We start from the raw sequence: 20,567 nt of genomic DNA, 5'->3' as shown, positions 1-20,567 counted from the left end.
AAGATTAGGAGCGAGGCAGCTGGAAAAGTGGAGAGGAGCTCTTTCACTGACGATGCAGAGGTGAGAGGGCATGCAATCTCACTGGAGGCCTTGGGTCCACCCCAAGGAGTGGGAGCTTATCCTCCGGGGGATGGGGGTCACTGGTTCATGAGGGGCTTTAAGCTGGGGAATTGGGATAAGATGTGTGCTCTGAACAAAGTGCTTGGGCTGAAAATGCAGAGCTTGCACTGGAGGGGGGCAAGGGCATGAAAGCAGAGAGATGATCAGAAGGCTGCATGTGGCTCAGGAAAGAGATGATGGTGGCCTGAGTTAGGGTGGCGGTACTAGGGACAGGTGAGAACAGCTTCAGGAGACATCCTGGAGGCAGAACGGGTAGGACTCGGCGATTGTTTGCACGTGAAGAGCAGGGGAGAGGGGCTGAGGGTGGCGGTTTGGCAGGGCCTGGCACTGGCGGGGCACTAATAAAGATGCATGAGGACCGGCTGCCAGTGAAGCCAGCCTGGGGGCCCAGACGACTGAACCCCAGCCCCACCCGGCGGAACGTCCTTGCACACCCTTGAAATACAGGGCTCAGCCTATCAACCCAAAACGGCTGGTTTATCACAGAGGAACCGCCGGGGGATGTACCATTTCCCTTTTCCGTTCTAGATTCCCTACCTGTCTTAGAAGGAGTAAGACAACTTTAGTCACAGATGCCTTCAGCAGGAACGGGTGGGTGTGCCAGACCTCCTCTCAGTTACAAGGGGATGGAGATAAGATCCAAACCCTGCTCTCTGCTTCTGGTCTCGCTCCCTTCCCTTGTGTTCTCCGGACTGGATACTGCTAATCGGAACGTGCTTCCTCCTCTCCCCATGCTGGCAGAGCATGTCTTGAGGACACGGCGGCCTTGCGTTTTTAAATACTCCAGGGACAGCCACAGGTGATGGTGGTGGAAAGTTGGCAAAACCACCCTGGTCACTCCTATCAGAGTAACTCAACTGTGATCGTTTTCACACCATGGGATTCCATATATACTTTCCTTCATAAGGGCTCTAACACTAACCATTTTGCAAAGCTAAGAATCTCAGAGCCAAAATAGGGTGTTTAGGGAGGAAAACAAGGCTCGGGGAGATTCCCAAAGGAGAGAATGAGAACCCAGTTTCTTCACTTCTGCACTGGTGACACTGCCGTGTCTGCCAACAATCTCCCGAAGGACGCTGTTCTCCAGATACAGGTGGGTCTTCCGCAAGCAGACTGGAGAGGGCCCAAAGCACCAACCTCAAGTTCAAGGCGTCTCACCTGGGCAGCCTCGCTGTCTTCACACTTGATTCTACACTCGCTGTTGAACTGGAAGCCATTTGTGCACTGGTAGAGCCCGTGGAATTTCGGTGGAGGGGGGTCACAGGTCACGGGAACACAAGCTCCCTCCTGCCAGCTGCCATCTTGGGTACACTGAGTCTTGAAAGCCCGTCTTCAAAGAAGAGATAAAGGAAGAGATGTCTCAAGGATCAGATGGCTGGACTCATGCCCTATCCAAACACCCATGTTTCTCTGGAGCCAGCTGGCCTCTCGTTTCCCTTTCCCACTCCCGATCCCCCACCTGCCCTGCTGGTTGGTAGGGGGCATGTATAGGGATTAAAGAAAATTCACTGACTTGGGGCAAGCAAGAGTTTCAGACATTCTCTCAGTACCATGTGATTGAAATAAACTCAAATCCTGCAAACTCTTGTCTTCTCCCTTCCTTCTAGAGTGTTCTCATGGGTGCTAGTACAATGACGATATTCATACCTACCATTTATTGAGCAATTACTACATGCCAGGCACCTTGCAAACACTTTATATACACATCCTCGTTTATTCTTTACAATAATACTACGCAGTAACTGGTATTATCGACCCCGCCTTATCGTTGACAAGTAGAGGCCCAGAGAAGTGAAGTCACTTGCCTAAGGTCACACAGCCAGCAGGCAGTTACTAACAATGTCCCTGTAGATTCCCATAGGGCAGCATGTGAGGAACCGTGGGTACTGCCTCCAACAACAACAACAATAACAAAATGAGTGCCTCCTTATAATCAGACAGCTAGACCTGGCTCTCCTCACCCCCAGAACCTGTGAGTGTGTGTTTCCAGCCCTACTTACTTCTTTGACTTCCGAGAGGAGCCAGGCACGTGATATCCGGGTTTGCACTTGTACTTGCAGAAAGAGCCCACCTTGTGCTTGTTCTCTCGGCACCGGGCCGTCTGCAGGTCTGCGTTGGGCACCGGGGGCGGAGCCAGGCACATGAGCTCACACAGGGCCTCCGGGAAGGACCACAGTCCGTCCTCCATACAGGTGAGGAGGCTGTTGTTGCCTGGAGGACACAGGCGGGCAGGGTTAGCAGACGGGGCGGGAGGGGGTCTCTGAGAGCCGAGCTCACTTATGGGCTGTCTGGGCTTCATTAAACTAGAAAAGCCAGAGGGTCTTCCTCTTAGAATTCCAGCCCCTTCTGTTTACAACTGAGGGCCCCTGGGAGATCAAGAGTGCTGTGACAAAGAGAAGATCCAAGTTGGGGAGTAACTCACCCCACACCTACAGCAAACCAAAACTCAAGGATCCTGACCCCCGATCTGGAACCCCTTCTACTGCGCAGGAAAGAGACCTTCCCGCTCCTTCCATCCATCCTCCTTGCTCTGCCAGGTGGGCATATGAGCCCGGAGGGGAAAGTATATCTGCCTTCTAATAACTGACAACACAGGCTCCCATCAGAATTGACTCTGAGCCCTGACAGCAGTGTGCCGTGCGCCCCCGAGCCGCCGGCCGCTCCTCCCTGGGCCCCGCACCCCTGTACGTCTCCTAGCCCCCCTGGTGCCTGGAAGTGACGGCACTGTGGTATCTGGAGCTTTGATATTTTTTGCAGGCCCCAGTGCTCAGGGAAGCTTTGCCAGAGCAGCCGAGAGAACAGCGCTCCCCTGTAGTCCGTGCCAGCTCCGACAGACATGCTGATTGCCCCCGGGATGCTGGCCTGATGGGGATCGGTGCAAAGAAAAGTCAACCACGCGGCGTCGGGCTTTCCACTGCCAGGTCGTACATCATGGATGTGCAGCCTGCCCCAAACCTCCCCAAGACAACTAGAGATGGACCGGAAACCTGTGTTTCTCAACCTGGTGCTCATCTCCGCGGTTATTACTGAACGGTGTTGACAAGCAGGGCTGGACGCATGTGGGAGGCTGCGGGACAGGAAGCCTGGAGGGTGGAGGGGTAGGGGCGAAGCTGACATGCGCTGTGTCCTGAGTGCTGTGGGGATGTCATCTGAGTTTCACAGCGGGTTCGTAGCAGGACAATGCATGTTTGGGAGCAGAGACTGGGAGACTCAAGTGACCTGACCAAGTCCTCATAGTTAGTAAAAGGCAAACAGAAGCTTAGTCAGTGTTGTCTACTGACAGAGGCGATTGTTGTTTTCCACGGGCAACTGGCTACCTATGCTCACTAGAGCCTTTTTTTCTATTCTGAGGGAGCCAAACGAGAGAGGCAAGCCCCAACTCTCCAATCTACAGGAAGAAAACAATCACACCTGCCTCTCATGGTGATGAGAAGAGAAAACGAAACATTTATGAAAAGTGTCCAAGAAAGCGCTGTCAGATTCCCTGTTTGGGTCTTCCCCCGTCCCTCCCTTCTTGCCTCCCTCCCTCCCTCCCTCCTGACCTTGCCTTCGCTGGCCAATCTGAGTGGCCCTTCGCTCACCCAACAAGCATCTATGCATGCTGACGATGGGTCAGGTGCTCTTTTGTATGTTGGGACATAGCCGTGAACAAAACAAACAAACAAAAACCCCTCAAACCCTGGCCTCTTGGAGCTTCGATTCTAGTATGATAGGGCGGGACCCAAGAAACTGCGCAAAGAAATACGCCGTTTGGCGTGCTAGAGGCAGTAGGTACTCTGGAGACAAATAGAGCCAGTCGAAGACGAAGCAGGGAGTGCTGTGCCCTTTTCTGTAGGCTCCTTGCGCCCCGACCCCATTCACTGTCTTCTTTCTCCTCCTGCGTCAGTGTGACCCATCCGGCGAGCACGAGCCGACCTAGTGTCGTGAACCCCACAGAGGACCGCGTGCTGATCAACAGTGATGCTGCAAACTACGTGGATTTCTACATCACGTGAAGATGATTCATTTGGGTTCCACAGAAGCAGAGAGGCTTCTAGAACACCAGAAACTACAAACTACTTTTCCCTCTGCTTTTGTGATTGGGGCAGTGTTTTGGGGTGTACAGGCATAGCCAAAGCTATGGGAGAACTAAGAGGGGGGAGAGGGGAAGAGAAGTTATAAAGGACATAGGATAAAATATCGGTGGAAAAAGTGTTAGGACTCCTAAAAGCAACACCCTATCAGCTATACAAATTATACATCGTGGAGTACAAGTCATGGTCCTTTGGTGGCAAGAGAACATAAAAATTGCAAAATGTTCATCAAGAGAGGAAAGGCAAACCGGAAATGTCCATTCTGGGAGGGGATAAGTAGGAGCTTGCTGTGTACCACAGTCAAAAGAACCACACTACAGCAGCAACTGGCGGTTCAGGACCATGGACATGCCCCCACCCCAACTACAACAAAATCTGGAAGATGCAGACGCCGAACTGCACAGAATCAGTATTTCCATGACCCAGTTATAGCCACTACTCTATACCCAACCATGTGGCTTTGAAGAAAGCAGGGTATGACACGTGCTATCTGGGTCCCGCCCTCATCCCCTGGTCACTGACATCTATACCCCGAGGGATGGGCGCCGTACCTGCAACCCTATGCCAGAGGTCTTTTGCTGCGGTCCCGCATGCACGATCTGCCTGTGCACAGGGCCAGCTCCCGGGGCTGAGGCATGGATGCTGCTGGAAGTGGCATGTCACCAGTGATGGAGCTGGTGGGGTAACATGCCAGTTTCCAGAGTTGCAGTAGGTCTGACGAAGATCCTACCCTGTCTCCCACAGCTCTCCAAAGGGACTGAACTCTGGCTGCCCACTGCAGTACCTGGCTCTCAAGGAGACTCTGGATGCTTCTGTCACGGCCAAGCTTCCCTATCTCATTCCCTACCTGTGTTTCCTGGGGGGAACATGACTCAGGACAACAGGGGCAGGCATTTCTGAGCCTGGGGCTTCTGACTGGGGATAACAGTGCTGATGTCACACACGGGGTTCCAAAAGGTTATGGGACCCTGTGCCTTCATCGGTTCATCTTTTCAACTCAGGAAAATAAATCGTGCTCAGCCTGTCTACGAATGTGCCTCAAGAAATTCCAGTCTCTAACGAGTATTAAAATAATTGTAATTGTGCTGTCAAAGAGCTATGCCTATTTTTATTATTTTATTCAAAGGATTACCCAGAAGACCAAATCTCTTCCAGAGTGCCTTTAAGATCGAAATTAACCCAGAGCAGACTATAAGAAGAGAAACGTCAGGAGCCCTAATGTCTGGTTTTTTAAATACCGGCCTGCATCCTAAGGCCAGGGAATGGACCTCATTCATTCTTTTAGTACCAGACCCTAGCCTAGTGCCAAGTACACAGTAGGTCCTTAATACCCATTTATTAAATGCGTGAACTATTACAAATCTACATGCGACCTTGAACAAGTCACCTAACCTCTCTGGCCCTAAGCCAAAGTGGTCTTTAAGTTCTTGCAACTCTAGCATTTTAGGATGTGAAAGAATATTGGCCACTGTATTGTTTTGAGAAAACACAGATGCAGCTAGAGGGACTGGAAGTGGACATGTAAGCCCTCGGGAGGCTGCATCAGCCAAAGGCGAGTGCTGCTGGAACCGGGAGGAGGTTCAGTTTCATTGCTCTTGATGGGAAATAGATCTTAACAGAGTTAGAGAAGAGGAAGAGGAGGAAGGACAGGAAGCGCAAAGAGGTCTCTGCGTACAAGGTCCCGGGCCAGGTGAGGTGGGAACTGAGGACATTGAGGATTTCAGGATGGTTGTTTTCCCCACCACAGCCAACTGGACCTTCACCCAGCACTCAGGCGGTAGCAAGTCAGAGGGAGAAGCCGAGGCAGAAGAAATAGCGCCATCAAGGGAAGCATGCAAAGCCTCTGCCAATTTTAGTCCTGAAAGCACTTCGCTAGGCTCCTGCAACCCCAAGGAATCAAAGAGAAAATCCGAGCTGGGCTTGGCAGTCCCAGCAAGTCCGTCACTTGCTCAAACTGGATTCTCCCAATTCTAGCCGAGGCGAGTCAGGTTATATTTAGATTGTTTACTTGTCCAGTTCTCCCCACTACATGTCTGAAAGGAAGGCCACCAGTAACTGCTTATAATTCAGCCCATGAGGACGACTTACAAGGGCCATCTTCTTGACCCTCCTAATGATCCAATTTGTCATTAACCCCATTCTGTAGGTGAGAAAACGAAGTCCAAAGGAGGGAACATGAGTTGCTCGATCTAGAGTCAGGGCTCCCTCCAGGTCTGCCTGGCTCCTAAGTGCTCTCTTGATCCCACGACAGAGCCTTTACCCATGAGCACAGCCAAAGAACATCTCACGGAATCAGGAGAATTTGGGTGAGTGGAGTATCTCGAAATCAACTGGACATACAGTAAGATTTCAGAACCTCCACCCTCTCCCCAGTGTCCAGAATGGTGCCCGTCACTTCCAAATTTCTTTAGCAAGGGGCCCCATTTATCATTCCACATGTTAGGCTCAAAGGAAAGAGGCTGTTGTCAGATGCAGTCACAATCAGGGATAAGTGATGGAAACCTTCCCAAGAAGAGAGAGAAAGGTGCCTGCAACGCTGGATACCTGCCATGAAGAAGCTTGGGAATGCATATGGCAGACCCAAGTTAGATGATTTCACCAGATTGGTGAGAATGGCATGCCTAGCAAGGGGGTACCATTTCTTGGGTCAGGACCCCAGTACTAATGGTAACTCCTATATCTCCTTGTGTAAATGTTTTCTTCTCTTGGGCCTCAGTTTCCCCAATGTGAAATCAAATGATTCACCTTGATGACCCCTGGGCTCCTCCTAGTTCTGATGTTCCAGACTTTGATGGGGTTCTGGGTTGAGACACAGGCTTTAAACACGCCAAAGGGCTTCTGAGACAGCAAGTAAGAAGAGATTTGACTCTTGAAACATGAGCAACTGCTCAGAGTGGAGCAGGAGTGAGAGGAAGAATTATTGAGATGACATCTTAGCATTGCTCACATCAAAAAGTGGTCTCATAGGGGCGCCTGGGTGGCACAGCGGTTAATCGTCTGCCTTCGGCTCAGGGCGTGATACTGGCGTTCCGGGATCGAGTCCCACATCAGGCTCTTCCGCTATGAGCCTGCTTCTTCCTCTCCCACTCCCCCTGCTTGTGTTCCCTCTCTCGCTGGCTGTCTCTCTCTGTCGAATAAATAAATAAAATCTTTAAAAATTAAAAAAAAAAAGTGGTCTCATAAGGGACAAGTCCCTTCTCTACTGTGACCTTCAGGTCCCCACACATAATCTCAGTAGTGGTCTACCATTAGCACTCAGCAGTGGTTTGGACCCAGTGACGTCCTAGACCATCCTGGACCCTCACCATCCCAGATGCTAAGGTGACAGATGGAGAAAGCAGCATTCTCTTAGCAGTTGTATGAGAATTTCTCTTGGGGTGGGGGGGATGACCCTGTTTTTGTCGGGGAGATGCCCTGATGAGACCCTTGGGTCCCTCAAGGGCCTGGCTTTCTGCTTCTGAGAAAGAAGGAAGGGTCTCCTCCTGAGACAGAAGAGAGAATGTGTAATTTCTATAGCGAGGGAAGTCATAACAGGGTTCTGTAGGGAGAGGTGCTGGGTGAGGGAAGGAGCTGAGGGCAGGCACGAGGATTCACGTGGGGCACTGTGGGATGTGGTCACTCTCTGTTTCCCCCCAGCTCACATCCCTGTCTTTAATAAAGTCTGAGAAGTCAGGAAGAGCTCAATGGTGTTCAGTATCTGCTGGAAACAAGTGGATAGTCTGAATTTTCAATCTGAGGTTAAAGAAGCAAAACAGAAAAGCCAACAAAAGCCAGAAGCACAAAGTGGGCCTTTTAAAAAGATCTTTGTAGGAGGAAGGTGTGCTTACTTTATTTTTTTTTAAAGATTATTTATTTAAGTAATCTCTGTACCCACCATGGGGCTCGAACTCATAGCCCCGAGATCGAGAGCCCCATGCTGAGCTAGCCCGGCACTCCAAGGCACACTGGCTTTTAGAAGCCCCACTCCACACCCAAGTGCACCCCATATCAAGTGCACCCAACACAGCCGAGTTGAGGCTGATGAGGTGATATGAGTAATGTGACATATTCAGCCCTTTAATTATATATTTACGATTTTGCAGTTTTGTCATTGTTGTTGTTGAACTTGAGGGTGTATTTTCCTTTGGGTTTTGCAGCTTTTGTCTGTGCTGGTAGTGCTTGCTTGGTAAAGTGCCTTGGCAGAAGGGACTCTGAGGCTGTGAGTTTGCAGGATTTTTGCATACATCTTGAAGAGGGCTCAAAATTTAAGTGAAAGAGAGGATATTCAAGAAAAAAAAATCATTGGGAATAGAAGCGAGAGTGGGTTTGGGGTGTTACACACATTATACCAGCTCCCAGGGGCTACACGTAACTGCCTGTCCTGGGTGCTGGGTGCTCGGCGACCGACATTTAACCTCTGGGTCCTGGGCAGAGCACGGAGGAGGGAGCGTGGGTCCGCAGCCCCGAGGACTAAGGCCTCCACGAGACAGCGGTCAGGGCTTGGAGAGAGGCCATGGGGCAGGTTCTCACAAGGGCGCCCCTTGGGGAAGGTCAGTATTCACTAAGCACTTTCTCTGGCTCTGGAATCTTACACATACCATCTCTTTCAGGCCTCAACCTGCCCCTTCAATGTGGGCCCTCCTCCACCCATTTTACAGATGAGAGTATTGAAGCCCAGAGCCATGAAATAGCTCTTCTAAAATCAACTGCTGGGGCAGAGCCAGGAACGGAATCCCAGTCTGTCTGATTCTAAAGACAGTGCTCTTTTCGCTTCAATTATCCTGTCAGGAAAAGCAAAATGAAGAGAGGAAAGGGAAGCAAACAAAAAATGGAGGACAGAAGTTGGGTTGTTCACCTCTTTACTCCCTCACTTGAGAAGGGGGCCATTAACAAGTTCAAGAGAGAGGTAGCGGGGCCTTCACCCAGTCCTTGCTGCCCGCAGACCCAAGGAGAAGCATCAGATCTGGGATTGAGCACCAGACGATGCTGACAACCAAGGCGCATGAAATGCCAGCGGGTCCTAGGGGGTCAGTGCGGCCACCGGAGAGACGCTTGTCTGCATTCTCAAGGGAAGAGCAAAGTTGGGAACAACAACGATCAAAATGAGGGTTCCCCCAGGCCTCGTCTCCACAGCAGGGTCACTCCCCCCCTTCCACACAGTCAGCAGAGAAGCAACAGCAGAAGGGTCCGAATCTCTTTGATTGAGAATCATTCTTAGCAGGGCGCCTGGGTGGCTCAGTCGGTTAAGCGTCCAACTCTTGATTTCAGCTCAGGTCATGGTGTCAGGATTGTGAGTTCAAGCCCTGTGTTGGGTTCCATGCTCAGTGCAGCGTCTGCTGAGACTCTTTCTCTCCCTCTCCCTCTGCCCCTTCCCCTTGCTTGTAAGTCCATGCGTGCACACTCTCTTTCTCTGTCATTCTCTCTAGCCAAAATAAATAAATACATTTTTTTTTTTAAGAATCATTTTTAGCCACAACGGGGCCTATAAGAATCAATACTAATGTACACACTGCTCCTTCCCAAAGGTGTCTGTTTGAGAGGAAAGGTGTGATTTCTTGGTCTGGAGTCATGAACACGCCCCACATCTGGGCGAAGGAAGGACTCCAAAAGCCTGAAATGTGGACGGCTTACGATTTCCACTGTCTCATCACCTCTCCTAGGTCTTTAGAGTACCTCACGTGAGTGTCCATAGCGTCTGTATTCAAATCACACTGGGTTAAAAATTAGGGGACCTAATTTTCTTTCGGGGTAGTTTAGGGAGATTGCTTGGTCTTTCACTCATTTCTTGAATGAAGCATTTCCTGTAGTCTTCCTTTTATCAATTTATCCAGCCATCCCGTCAAAACACCTTGGGAAGTCTTATTCAGGGCAGGTTCTGGGCTTGCTGTGAGCCATGGGAAAGTGGATTAGACACAGCCACTGCCCTCCAGGAACTCAGGTCCAGGAATCACTGGGAGCTCTGCACCCCCCTGAAAATCTGGGGGAACTACTGACTCTCTCCAATCATCAAAATGCCTGAAACTCATGAATACATAATATTGCATCTAAGTTCAAGGGAACTCATAGACCGCCCCTCTATCCCACCCGTGCCCCATGGGAGTCAATTAATCCCATTCAGTAGAATAATGGCTGGAACTTTGCTTGATGGTTGGACCCATCTGCGTTAGGACCCGTGCTTGAGTGCGGTATCATTTTGGGTATCTGGTAAAGGGACCATGTTCCCTTTGATAAAACAAGGAAAGCAGAGGGTCCTGGAACGTCTGAGAAAAGGGTACACAGATCTTTCTCGACATACGATAGAGGTGACATCCCAATAAACCCAATAAGTTGAAAATGTTGCAAGTCAAAAACGCATTTGTACTCCTAACCTACTGACCATCTACGCTTAGCCCAGCCTCCCTTAAATGTGCTCGAACACTTACATTAGCCTACAGAGTGGGGCAAAGTGGTCTCACGCAAAGCCTATGTTATAATCAAGAGCTGAGTACGTCATGTAATTTATTGAATACTTTCCCGAAAGTGGCAGACAGAATGATTGTGTGGGTATCAGCCGCGAGGTGTCACTGCCCAGCACCCCGAGGGTGTGTTGGACCACATATCCGCAGCTCAGGAGAAGGTCAAATTCAGAATTCTGGGTACGGTTTCTACTGAAAGCACGCCGCTTTTTACACCATCAAAAAACTGTAAGTCGAACCATCATAACTTGGAGATCATGTCTCGTCATGTCAAACCCCAGTATTCTGACTGGAAGCCAAGGGCATTCTTTCTAGAAATACCACCAATGTGCTCTATGATTTTGTACAAGTTCCTTCCTCCCTCTCACTGGACCTCGGTTTTACCATGTTTCCAAGTAATCAGTTATTCTACACAAGTTCTGAGAACCCTTCTGGTCCTGACATCCTAGGTCAGCCAGGCCCGGCCTCTTTTCCAGTATGCCTGACTCTGCCTCACTCACCCCACCACCCCGGGTCTTGCCCAGGAGACCCCCAGCAAGGCCCTCCTGCCCACAACTGCTCCTCTCCCAGCGGATTCCTCCTACACAGGAACAGTGGCTCTGGTGAAAGACACACATGGCCCCCACGTGGATCCCACCGCAGAGAGTGTGGCCTTGGGCAAGTTCTTTAACCTCTCTGAGGCTCGAGGTCCTCCCCTGGGAACAGGGCAATAATAATGAGACGTATCTCTAAGCCTTACTGGGTCCTAATCCTATCCAGTGAACTAGTCACATCGGCTCCGAATGTTACTTTCTTCTAATCTTTTTCTTCCTCCCTCCCTCCCTTCATTCCTTCCCTTCTCTCTTCTGTAAGACTCGCAAGGACCCTGGAGGAGATTTCACTGTCACGTTATCCACACTCTACCTTCTCCTTGGCTGCACAGCAAGGCAGTGTGCGTAAATCCCCTCCATTAGTGGAGAGAAATCAGAAGAGCAGATAAAAGCCCGCCGAACCCTGGGTGTTTGAGACCCAGGGGAGGGCCTGGAAGCAGCCTCTGGGTTTCCCACAGAGGAAGCAGGGCAAACGGAGCCAAAGGGCCCTCGTCCATACCTTTCAGCTGCGCGGGGTGACGGCACTGGAAGGAGCATTTGCTGCCAAAGGTGGTGCCTTTAAGGCAGGAGAAGGACGCGGCGTAGACGTGATGCTGGTCTGGGACACCGCAGTCCACTGGCTCGCAAGCCACCTGCTTGTTCCACTTGCCCTCGCTGCAGGTCACCGTGACACTGGGCCCCACCTGGAAGGCAGAGGTGGGGACCATAAGCAGACTGAACGCCAAATGTGGGGAACACCTCTTCCCCTCCCACGCGACAACTCGGAGTCTTATCCTGGCCCCAGGAGATCCGTGTTGAACTGTAACTGGCTTTTAATGAATTAGGTATCTCAATTCCCATTTCACAGATGCAGACACTGAGGCTCAGAGACACTGATTAGCTCCAAGTTACACGGCTTTAAAGAGGGTACCTGGGAACTGAACCTAACAGCCGCACTCCGAACTGCTCTGGGCAGAACCTCCCAGATCAGTATTCCCATTGTGCTGATGAGAATCTCGAAACCTGGACCTCCTGGGGCCCGATGCCTCCTTTCATGAGCTGGCCTGTGAACAATGGCACAAGAGTGGTTCACTGGTTCTTGATTGTCGTATCTTTTCTTGGCTCTGCAGGAGTGGGCATTGCCCTGGGATATGGGAGACCCGGATGTTTGTCCTCTGTGCTATGAGACCACGGGCAAGTCCCTTTCCTTATTTGAGATCTCGCATTGACACTGAACCCCAGGATCGCTCTAAGAGCCACTCCCTGCTCTGAGATAGTTGAGAGAGGTAGACGTGAGGACAGAACAAGCCTGGGAAAAGAGAAAAGGGTCGACAGGGACTTGAACCAAACCAGAAGATGGCAGGGGTGCGCGGGTGGAAGGGCGAGGCTGAGCTTCAGAGCCAAGGGAGGGACCGCCATGGGCAGCCCGTGGGCTGCCATTCAAGGAGGAAGCCGCCAGATCCCAGGGGATTGGGGATGCCAAATGTTGATCTGGGATTTTAAAAGCAAAGGACATTTTTCCCCTCTTAAGCACACATCAAAGGGAGCAGAGGTCCCTCCCTGCCAAAACAGCCTAATTGTTTCCACAGGAGTTCAGACCTGCCATGTCTGACACGAGGAAGTAGGTGTCTAAGACGAGCAATTGAGGGCCCCGGAGCCCCGGAGCATGACTCTGTTCCAGCCCAGAAGCCCTGTCCCGCAGTCTCCCCAGCCGCAAGGAATATCCCTGGGTATCTGCAGCAGGAGGGTGAAGCCCACCGGCAGGGCTCCGGGAAAGGCTGCATCTCGTGACAGAGCTCTGGAACCCTCAGATCTCCCGGCCTCACTGCCCCACCCATGCCCCCCACGCAGGACACTGCCCTCTCCCGTGAGCAACCCTCACGATTTTCAAGGGCTCTCCCTGTGACCGGTCTCACTGTCAGATGCCAAGCCACACCCAAGTGGGCAGCCAGAAGGACCTGGATCGACCATGATCTGACCACGTAACTGTCTTCAAAAGCTCCCTATGGCCCTAAAGATCACCCTTGAACTTCCTGACCAAGCGAACAGGGCCTTGCACTGGTGGACCTTGCTTGCCCTTCCAGCCTCATTGCTTCGGTGAGTTCAGGGGAGAAATCTGTCTGTGGCATGCTCTCTCTCAGCAGCAGGCCTTCACATCCCATTTCTGCCTGTGCCCAGAGTACCATTTCTTCCCCCTCCTCAACACACACGCCTGTGCCCATCCATCTATCTGGGTCTCTGTTTTCGAGTCACTTCTTCCAGGGTGAGTCCCCTAGGCTTTCACCACACTCTGCACCTGCCCAGACAGGCGTTTATCACCCTGCGAGGTCATGACTCATGCCTGGCCTGCTCCCGGCAACCATCCTCCTTGGGAGGAGGACCTAGGTTTATCTTAGTGACATTTGTTTTTTCTCTAGCACCGACTACAGCATCTGGTTCCTGGCGAACAGATGTTTTACCATCTGTTTTACAATGACAGTGAATGAGTGAACACCTCATTGACAGAGGGCTCACCTCTTTCTAAAGCAGCAGAGCTCTGCCCACGACGGTTTCCTTCCCAAGTGCTCAACACGTGCGTCCCCACATTTGCAACCCTCAACAAACACTCTGCTACGGGCCGTGTGGACCACGACTCTGCCCGGGAACCGAGGTCTTAGAAATTCCAGATTCATGGATTGGCGCATTCAATCCACACGTATTTACCGAGTATTTGCCGGGTGGCGGTGCTCTGTGAAATGCTCAACACCCGGTCAGCCTCCCCCCTACCCCCACCCCGGGGGCCGGAGAGGGGCTCTGAGCCCAGCCCCTGTGCACACCTGGCTCTTGAGCAGCTCGTCGTCCCGCTGTATCTGCAGCACGTAGCCCGTCCGGCAGCTCACGGTGCACCGGGCGCCATGGTAGCGGTCCGTGCTGGAGCAGTTGAGGGACGCGTTCTCCACGGCCAGCTCGGGGCAGTCAGCGGCCTCACACGCGAAGTGCACGCAGCTGGGGAGGAAAGCAACCAGAGGATAAGGGGGGGTGGTTCTGGCCGGCCCGGAAGATCAAAGCTGATGGCAGCCCTCTCCAGGATTTCAGGAGGCTGAGCCAGAGGAGGGGAAGAAGGCTCTGGAGGCAGCAACGTCTACCACAGGGCCAAATTGGGGAGGCAGCTAAGCCGGGGTTCAGGTCTTGCAGCAAGCTGTATGTGTTAGGATCTGCAAACCTCGCAGAGCCTCAGTTTTCCAACTGTGAAACAGGGGTCATGACGACAGCAAGTGTTCACTGCGTTTCTCACACGCCAGGGGCCTCTGCATCGTGTGACAGCACTCACTTCCGAGGGGTGCGGTGAGCATTAGAACAGAGAGGGCAGGAGAAGCACAGAGCAGAATTCTCAGCACATCAAACACTCAATAAGCCGTAGCTAACAGTATACACGAAGTCTAGGCTCTAGGACCTAGAAGCTGTGTGACGTCGGGCAAAGTACGCCACCTCTCTGAGCATTTGAGAGTATGCTCAAACTGGGCCAACCCATAGGATCATGAGACTCAACGGAGGTGCTGAATGTAGAAGTCTTTTATAAACTGTAAAGTGATTTACGAATTGTTAGTCAGGTTGTAGAGCGATCACGCCTTGCTTCTTGCTGTGGCCGCCGTTCTAACCTTCCTGCCAATTGGAATTCTACGCACTCTTCAAGTCTGAGCTCCATGTAAATGTCTCCAGGAAGTTTCCCTGTGTCCCCAGGGGGGGCTCCCTGGCTGGCCTCCTGCCCTCCTTCCTCTAACGGGCCTCACGCTTCATGCACTGAAAGCTCAGGGCCTGGGTGCCCACCGTGTGCCAGAATGTGTGCTAACCCTTCAGGAAATGGAGATCTAAAATCCCCATGCTAGATGATCGTGCCCCTCATGTTCCTGTTACCCAGACACTCAGTACCACTAGTGACTATTCACCAACTGCTTATGGACATGAGCTCACTCCATCCTTACAACACCCCTATGAGCTAAGTGTTATTCATTTTATAGCTGGAAAAATCGGGGACCAGCGAGATCAAGTTACTTGTTTAAGCTCCCACCCAGATGTGTGACTCCGAAGTCCTTGTCGTTAACCTTGCCCCCCGACCTGGACTAGAACTTCCCTGAGGGTACAGATAATGCCTGTCCCTCTTGGTAGCCTCTGAGTTCAATGAAGCAGGTTTGCATTCAGCCGGTGTTTCCTAAAGGGTGGCGGGTCCAGCAATAGCTCTTAAGGCACTTTGAGGAGGTTGAGACGTTGCCTGGGAACAGTGAGGCGTGATGGGGGCCGTCTTCTCTAACCTTCGCCTCTCTGACTCTGTCTACACCAGCGCCTGCCCCAAGACGTGCACACAGAGCTAGGAGACAGCGAGCCACTGGTGGCCAAAGCAGCTTCAGAAAAAATGCCCCACTGGCTTCCGTGGTGCCCATTTCCGGGATACCCCGCTGAGGGCTTTACAGGACGATGGTTAGGCATCTGCACGCTCTCTCCCCTGCTCAGAAGCCTGCTGAGAGTCACGGTGGCCGTGGGGGTGGGGCTAAAAGCCTCCAAACATCACACACTCCCTTTTTTTAAAAAACTCAGAAAAGCGGAGCATTCGATGTAGGTCTCGGACCCACACTGATGTGGGCTTTGCCTCTCCACACACGCCCCCCCCTTCCGAAAGGCACCGGGAGAGGGATAAAGTGACACTTGGGGAGATACTGGATTCTCTGCCCTCCTTCCTGCCCCTGACAGCCTTGCCTGCACCGCGCCCTGTGCCACCGGGAGGCCTCCAGGAGCGTAACTGTGGAGTCAACGCAAGGGCTCTGACACCGCACAATGCATCTGTTCACGGTGTGTAAGCGCTGGGGGCGAGAGCCACATGGTTCCAATTTAAACAGATTTACTCCACAAGCTACCAGCTCCCAAGCTGGTCTTCTGGCCCATGCCTTCCAGTGTGGCCATGCTTGCTCTGCACTCCCGGGATGACAACCAGTGGGCTCGGGGCTGCCCTGGCTCTGGGGCCATGAAGGGAAAAGCAGCATGTACCTGTCCCCCTGCCCCATTTCTCTGCACATGAATGTGCTTTGTAAGAAAAAGAATAAACTGAAAAAACTGACTGGCTACAGTGGAAAGGGCACAGGGCTTAGCAACCAGGCAAATTCAGGCTCTAGCCCCAGTGATGCCATTTACCAATTGTTTAACCTGGGAAAGTTACATAATATGCTGAGCCTCAGTCTTCCCATCCGCAAAGTGGAAGTAATAAGCTAATTTCTCTCTCAAGAGTGTCAACAGGGTGACATGTCAGCCACTCGTTCATTTATTCAACAGACCTTGAAGAGGGACCTTGCTGCACTGTTCTAAACACTGGGGAGATATAGAAGGTGCCTGCCACCTGTGTATTTGAGGAGAAAGAACATGTACTCCAGAAAAGCCATAAAGAAGCCTGTTTCAGATAGTCATGTGTGCAGAAAGGACACTAAAGGTGAAATTGTAGAGGATGACTGCTGGGAGTTACGGGAAAGACACCGTGTGCAGATGGGTCAGGGAAGGAAGCCTCCATGAGGAAGGGACAGATGAACTAAGGCCTGTATGAAATGAAGGATAAGCCATGCAAAGGTTTTGGGCGGAGGGAATCCCAGGCAGAGTAAAGAGCATGTGCAAAGGTCCAGGACAGAATGGAGCTCAGCACGTTTGTACAATCGAAGGGCCCATGTGTGAGAAATACTTGGGAAACTATGATGGTGCAAGAAAAGGTGGTTTCTCTATTCTGGCTCTCTCTGCTGTGGAAGGAAAATATCCCCTGGTCACACAAATTATCTCACCAAAAGGTTTCATGGTCAAAAGAATTAGGTAGCACTAGATTAATAAGCTAGCTTTCTTTAAATCGCAGGACTTCTCAGAACCTTGAATGTTCTAATGTACATTGTGGATTTCCAGAAGGGGCTATGACACACATCATTTTCCAAACTCTGATAACATTTTCCAATGGGACATTTCTGGACTAGTGGCCTCCAGAACACACTGTGGGGACTGGGGTATTCCTGCTTTTTCAGCACATCTGTGTGTGCCTGGCTTACAGGCTTGAAAACAGGGAAAAGAAGGGAAAGGAAGGTCATGTATACCAGCTATCAGCCCCTATATTTTATCCACATCGCCTGACTTGCATCCTCACCATAACTCCTTGAGGTAATACAATCACTCCCATTTTCGAGAAGAGGAAAGTGAGATTCATTGAGCTTATCTGTCTGTCCAAAGACACTCCACGTGGACAGAACGCCAGTAAGGTCTGCCTGTCTGTCCCCTAAGCCCCTGCTCTTCTCTTTGCTTTCCCATTAAGTTGGAAGGGTGGTGTGAACGCACTGTCCAAAAATGATAAACATTACCCCAAGTGCCCCTCCCAAATACCTCCCTGACACAGCCCTGTCATGGCTGAAACACCAAAACAAGGGAAACAAAAGAAAAGCTTCTGGCTTCATTAAAAAAAAAAAAAAAATGGGGGAAAGATTTAATACCAGTGATGAGCAATAAAAATAACAAAAGAAGGAAAAAAAAAAAAAGAAGACACTTTTCAGAGGGAGGAAGTTGGCTGATCTGAGGGATGGGGGAAGGGACACAGGTACTTCTATCAGTGAAATTCTCACACCTGGGCCAAGATGGAGACACCCTCCCCCATCCAAAGATAATCAGATATTTATAAATTGTCTTTTCTTCATATATATGTATATGTGTGTGTATATATATCCATTCTGTCCTGGACCTTTGCACATGCTCTTTACTCTGCCTGGGATTCCCTCCGCCCCAAACCTTTGCATGGCTTATCCTTCATTTCATACAGGCCTTAGTTCAGCTGTCCCTTCCTCATGGAGGCTTCCTTCCCTGACCCATCTGCACACGGTGTCTTTCCCCTAACTCCCAACAGGTATATATCTGTATATATACACACACATACATATACACATACATATATACTTATATATGCACGTATCTATAAATATGTATATTTATTTACATAGAGACTCAAGTTCCACACAGAGGCACATCCTTAAGGGATTCAATACCCAACCCCCCACTGCCGTCCCCGCAGCCCTGGCACTGGCCCCCAGTCACACACAGCAGAATGGACGAATGCTGTTCACCCAGAACACAGAAGACTGGCGGTAAAGGGCCGGTGAGGATCCCACTGCTGGCTGAGCGCCTTGACTCTTGGCCTGACTCCCGCCGGTCTGCAAGTGCACCATGGGGTGGGGGCGGGTAATAACAGGAAGGTGGTTTATAAATCACTCTGGGTCTCTCGGACGGGGACAGTGGAGAAGACAGCATGTCCACGCTAGGAAGGGAGGGAGGACGCTCTTAGCGGGAACATGGCAGGGTCCTTGGGAAGTGAGACTGAGAAAGGACGACCAAGACAGGACTCCTTGTTTTCTGCCCAGGAACGCAGCGACTGCTGGAAGGGCTCCTGGAAGGCTCTTGGACCCTGGGATGCTAGGAGCCAGTGAGGCAGCTGCTCAATGGTGATGAGGCCAAGTCAAGGCCTGCAGGGTCTGGATGGCAGCGAGCTGCTCTCGGGGCGCCCGAGGAGGGAGGGGCGGCCAGCAGAGCGGCAGCAGGTCCCTCCTGGCCCAGGTGGCCACAGCACCGACCCCATCATGTCTCCACATCTGCCGATTTTTACTAGGAACACTCCTGGTAGTTAAATGTGGGCAACTAATGGAAGCAGAGGATTCAGAAGGGCCAGATACAAGTTATTTGTGGTCTTTTCTGGCCTATGTGACAGCAGTCTTGAAACTTCTGATGAAGAGGCATGTGCTTGGCCCCTGGAGGCCTGAGAAGTGACTTCCAAGGCCAGTTCTGCTGAGCGGCTGGGTGGTTCTGGGGAGCTCACTTCCCTTGCTGGGACTTCGAATGAGAATGCAGAACCAGAGCGTCTGTTAGAAGCCCCCCACCTTTCAGGGACCACGGTTTTATGAAGATAAAACAACAGAAGTATATAATCTCAGAGCCCTCGGGGAGGGGGAGAAATAGATTTTGATAATCCCAATGACTGACAAGGATGCGGAAGCAGAGGGACTCCAGGAGGCCTCTGATGGGAGTAGGAGCTGAACAACATCTTGGAGAAGAATCTGGAGCATCCGGCCCAGTGGAGGAGAAACACAGGCTCAGGCACCGCAGTTCCGTCTGCGGTGTATCCCCCAGACCAGCAACTCCCAACAGGTGTTCTGAGAGGAGCTGATCCCCTTGTGGGCTGGATAACTTGGGGGAGCCTGTGGTCTCTGGCCGTGAGAAGCTTCTTTCTGGGCTCCAAGTGTCATACATGAATTTCCTATATAGTCGTCTGATGGGATGCATATTCACGCGTGGGCTCCTGTAGGCACCATCCCTCACCCCCACCCGACCCAGTCTAAGTCCATGCTGGCTGGAAGGAGCCAATCTGGTCACGTGAAGAACTTACTTCCTCCTAGAGCTGGCTTTCTCAAGGTCGGCTCCCTGTCTGAACTGCCCTTCTTTGGGTGGGCTGGTGTGGGGAAGTGGGAAGAGTGTGAGGTAGAGGGAGAAAGAATGCAAACAATAAAGGCCGCTGGAGGAAGGAAGGAAGGAAGGGAGGGAGGGAAGGGAGAGAAGAAGGGAGTTTACTAATTGTGGAAGCACATGACCCACTGAATTTTATAATAAGCTGGTCAATCTCTATTTAGAACCATAAGATAGTGTGTGTGTTTGTGTGTATGTGTGTGTGTGTACGTGTATGTGTGAGACACATTGGAGCCTCAATCCACGACTGTTGCTTTTCTCACTGAGGAAGCCTCTGGACTTCCTACCACCATCCCTAAGCCCCTCACCGTTCCCCCTTCCCCTAGGTGTGGCGCTGGGATTTGGCTAGAATTCCACAACTGGACCTCTCACCTGCAACCGGATCCTGTTTTCGTGGGCCTCTGCATTTAGTGCAAGTGCCGCACGGGGCCTGGAGACCCCCTGAATCTAGGTCAGAACACGCCGCCTGCATTGATTCTGCTGTGGTGAGGCTCCTCCCGCGGCAGCCCACCAGGTCTCACGCAGCTCTCAGGAGCAGAGAATGAAAAGGAGACGGGGAAAGGGTGGGAGAGGAGGCGGAGCGGGTGGAGATGGTGGGGAGAGGACAGAGGCAGCAAGAACCAGGATCAGTGGGGACGAGAGGGGCGGAGGGCTGGGGCTGGGGAGGCGAGGACGGCCCCTCTCACTACCTGGGAAACAGCGGAGCGTCAAGTGAGCTGTTCCCACCAGAGCCAGCTGAAATGTGTGCTATAAAAGTGATGCTATTTACCTTGGTGTTTTGAGAATGAAGAAAAACATCCCGTGGCTTTTTACAGTTGTTGCTTATTTTTCTTTTCTCTCCTCCCGGTTTGTTTGTTTTAAAGCATTTGCAC

The 20,567-nt window shown here is 51.5% G+C and overlaps 1 protein-coding gene across 1 annotated transcript in view; it reads right to left on the bottom strand.

The window, feature by feature from the left end:
- The window catches only part of PAPPA (pappalysin 1), a 236,192-nt gene that overhangs the window by 39,182 nt on the left and 176,443 nt on the right, over positions 1-20,567 (bottom strand). Inside the window, 4 exon segments of the mRNA XM_040631792.1 lie at positions 1,279-1,450; positions 2,121-2,331; positions 11,717-11,900; positions 14,013-14,181. Coding sequence (XP_040487726.1) covers positions 1,279-1,450; positions 2,121-2,331; positions 11,717-11,900; positions 14,013-14,181 — 736 coding nt within the window.

This window comes from Ursus maritimus, unplaced genomic scaffold (genome assembly GCF_017311325.1).
Source record: "Ursus maritimus isolate PB19 unplaced genomic scaffold, ASM1731132v1 scaffold_17, whole genome shotgun sequence".
NCBI classification, from domain to species: Eukaryota; Metazoa; Chordata; class Mammalia; order Carnivora; family Ursidae; genus Ursus; species Ursus maritimus.
This window is presented reverse-complemented; position numbering and strand designations above follow the sequence as displayed.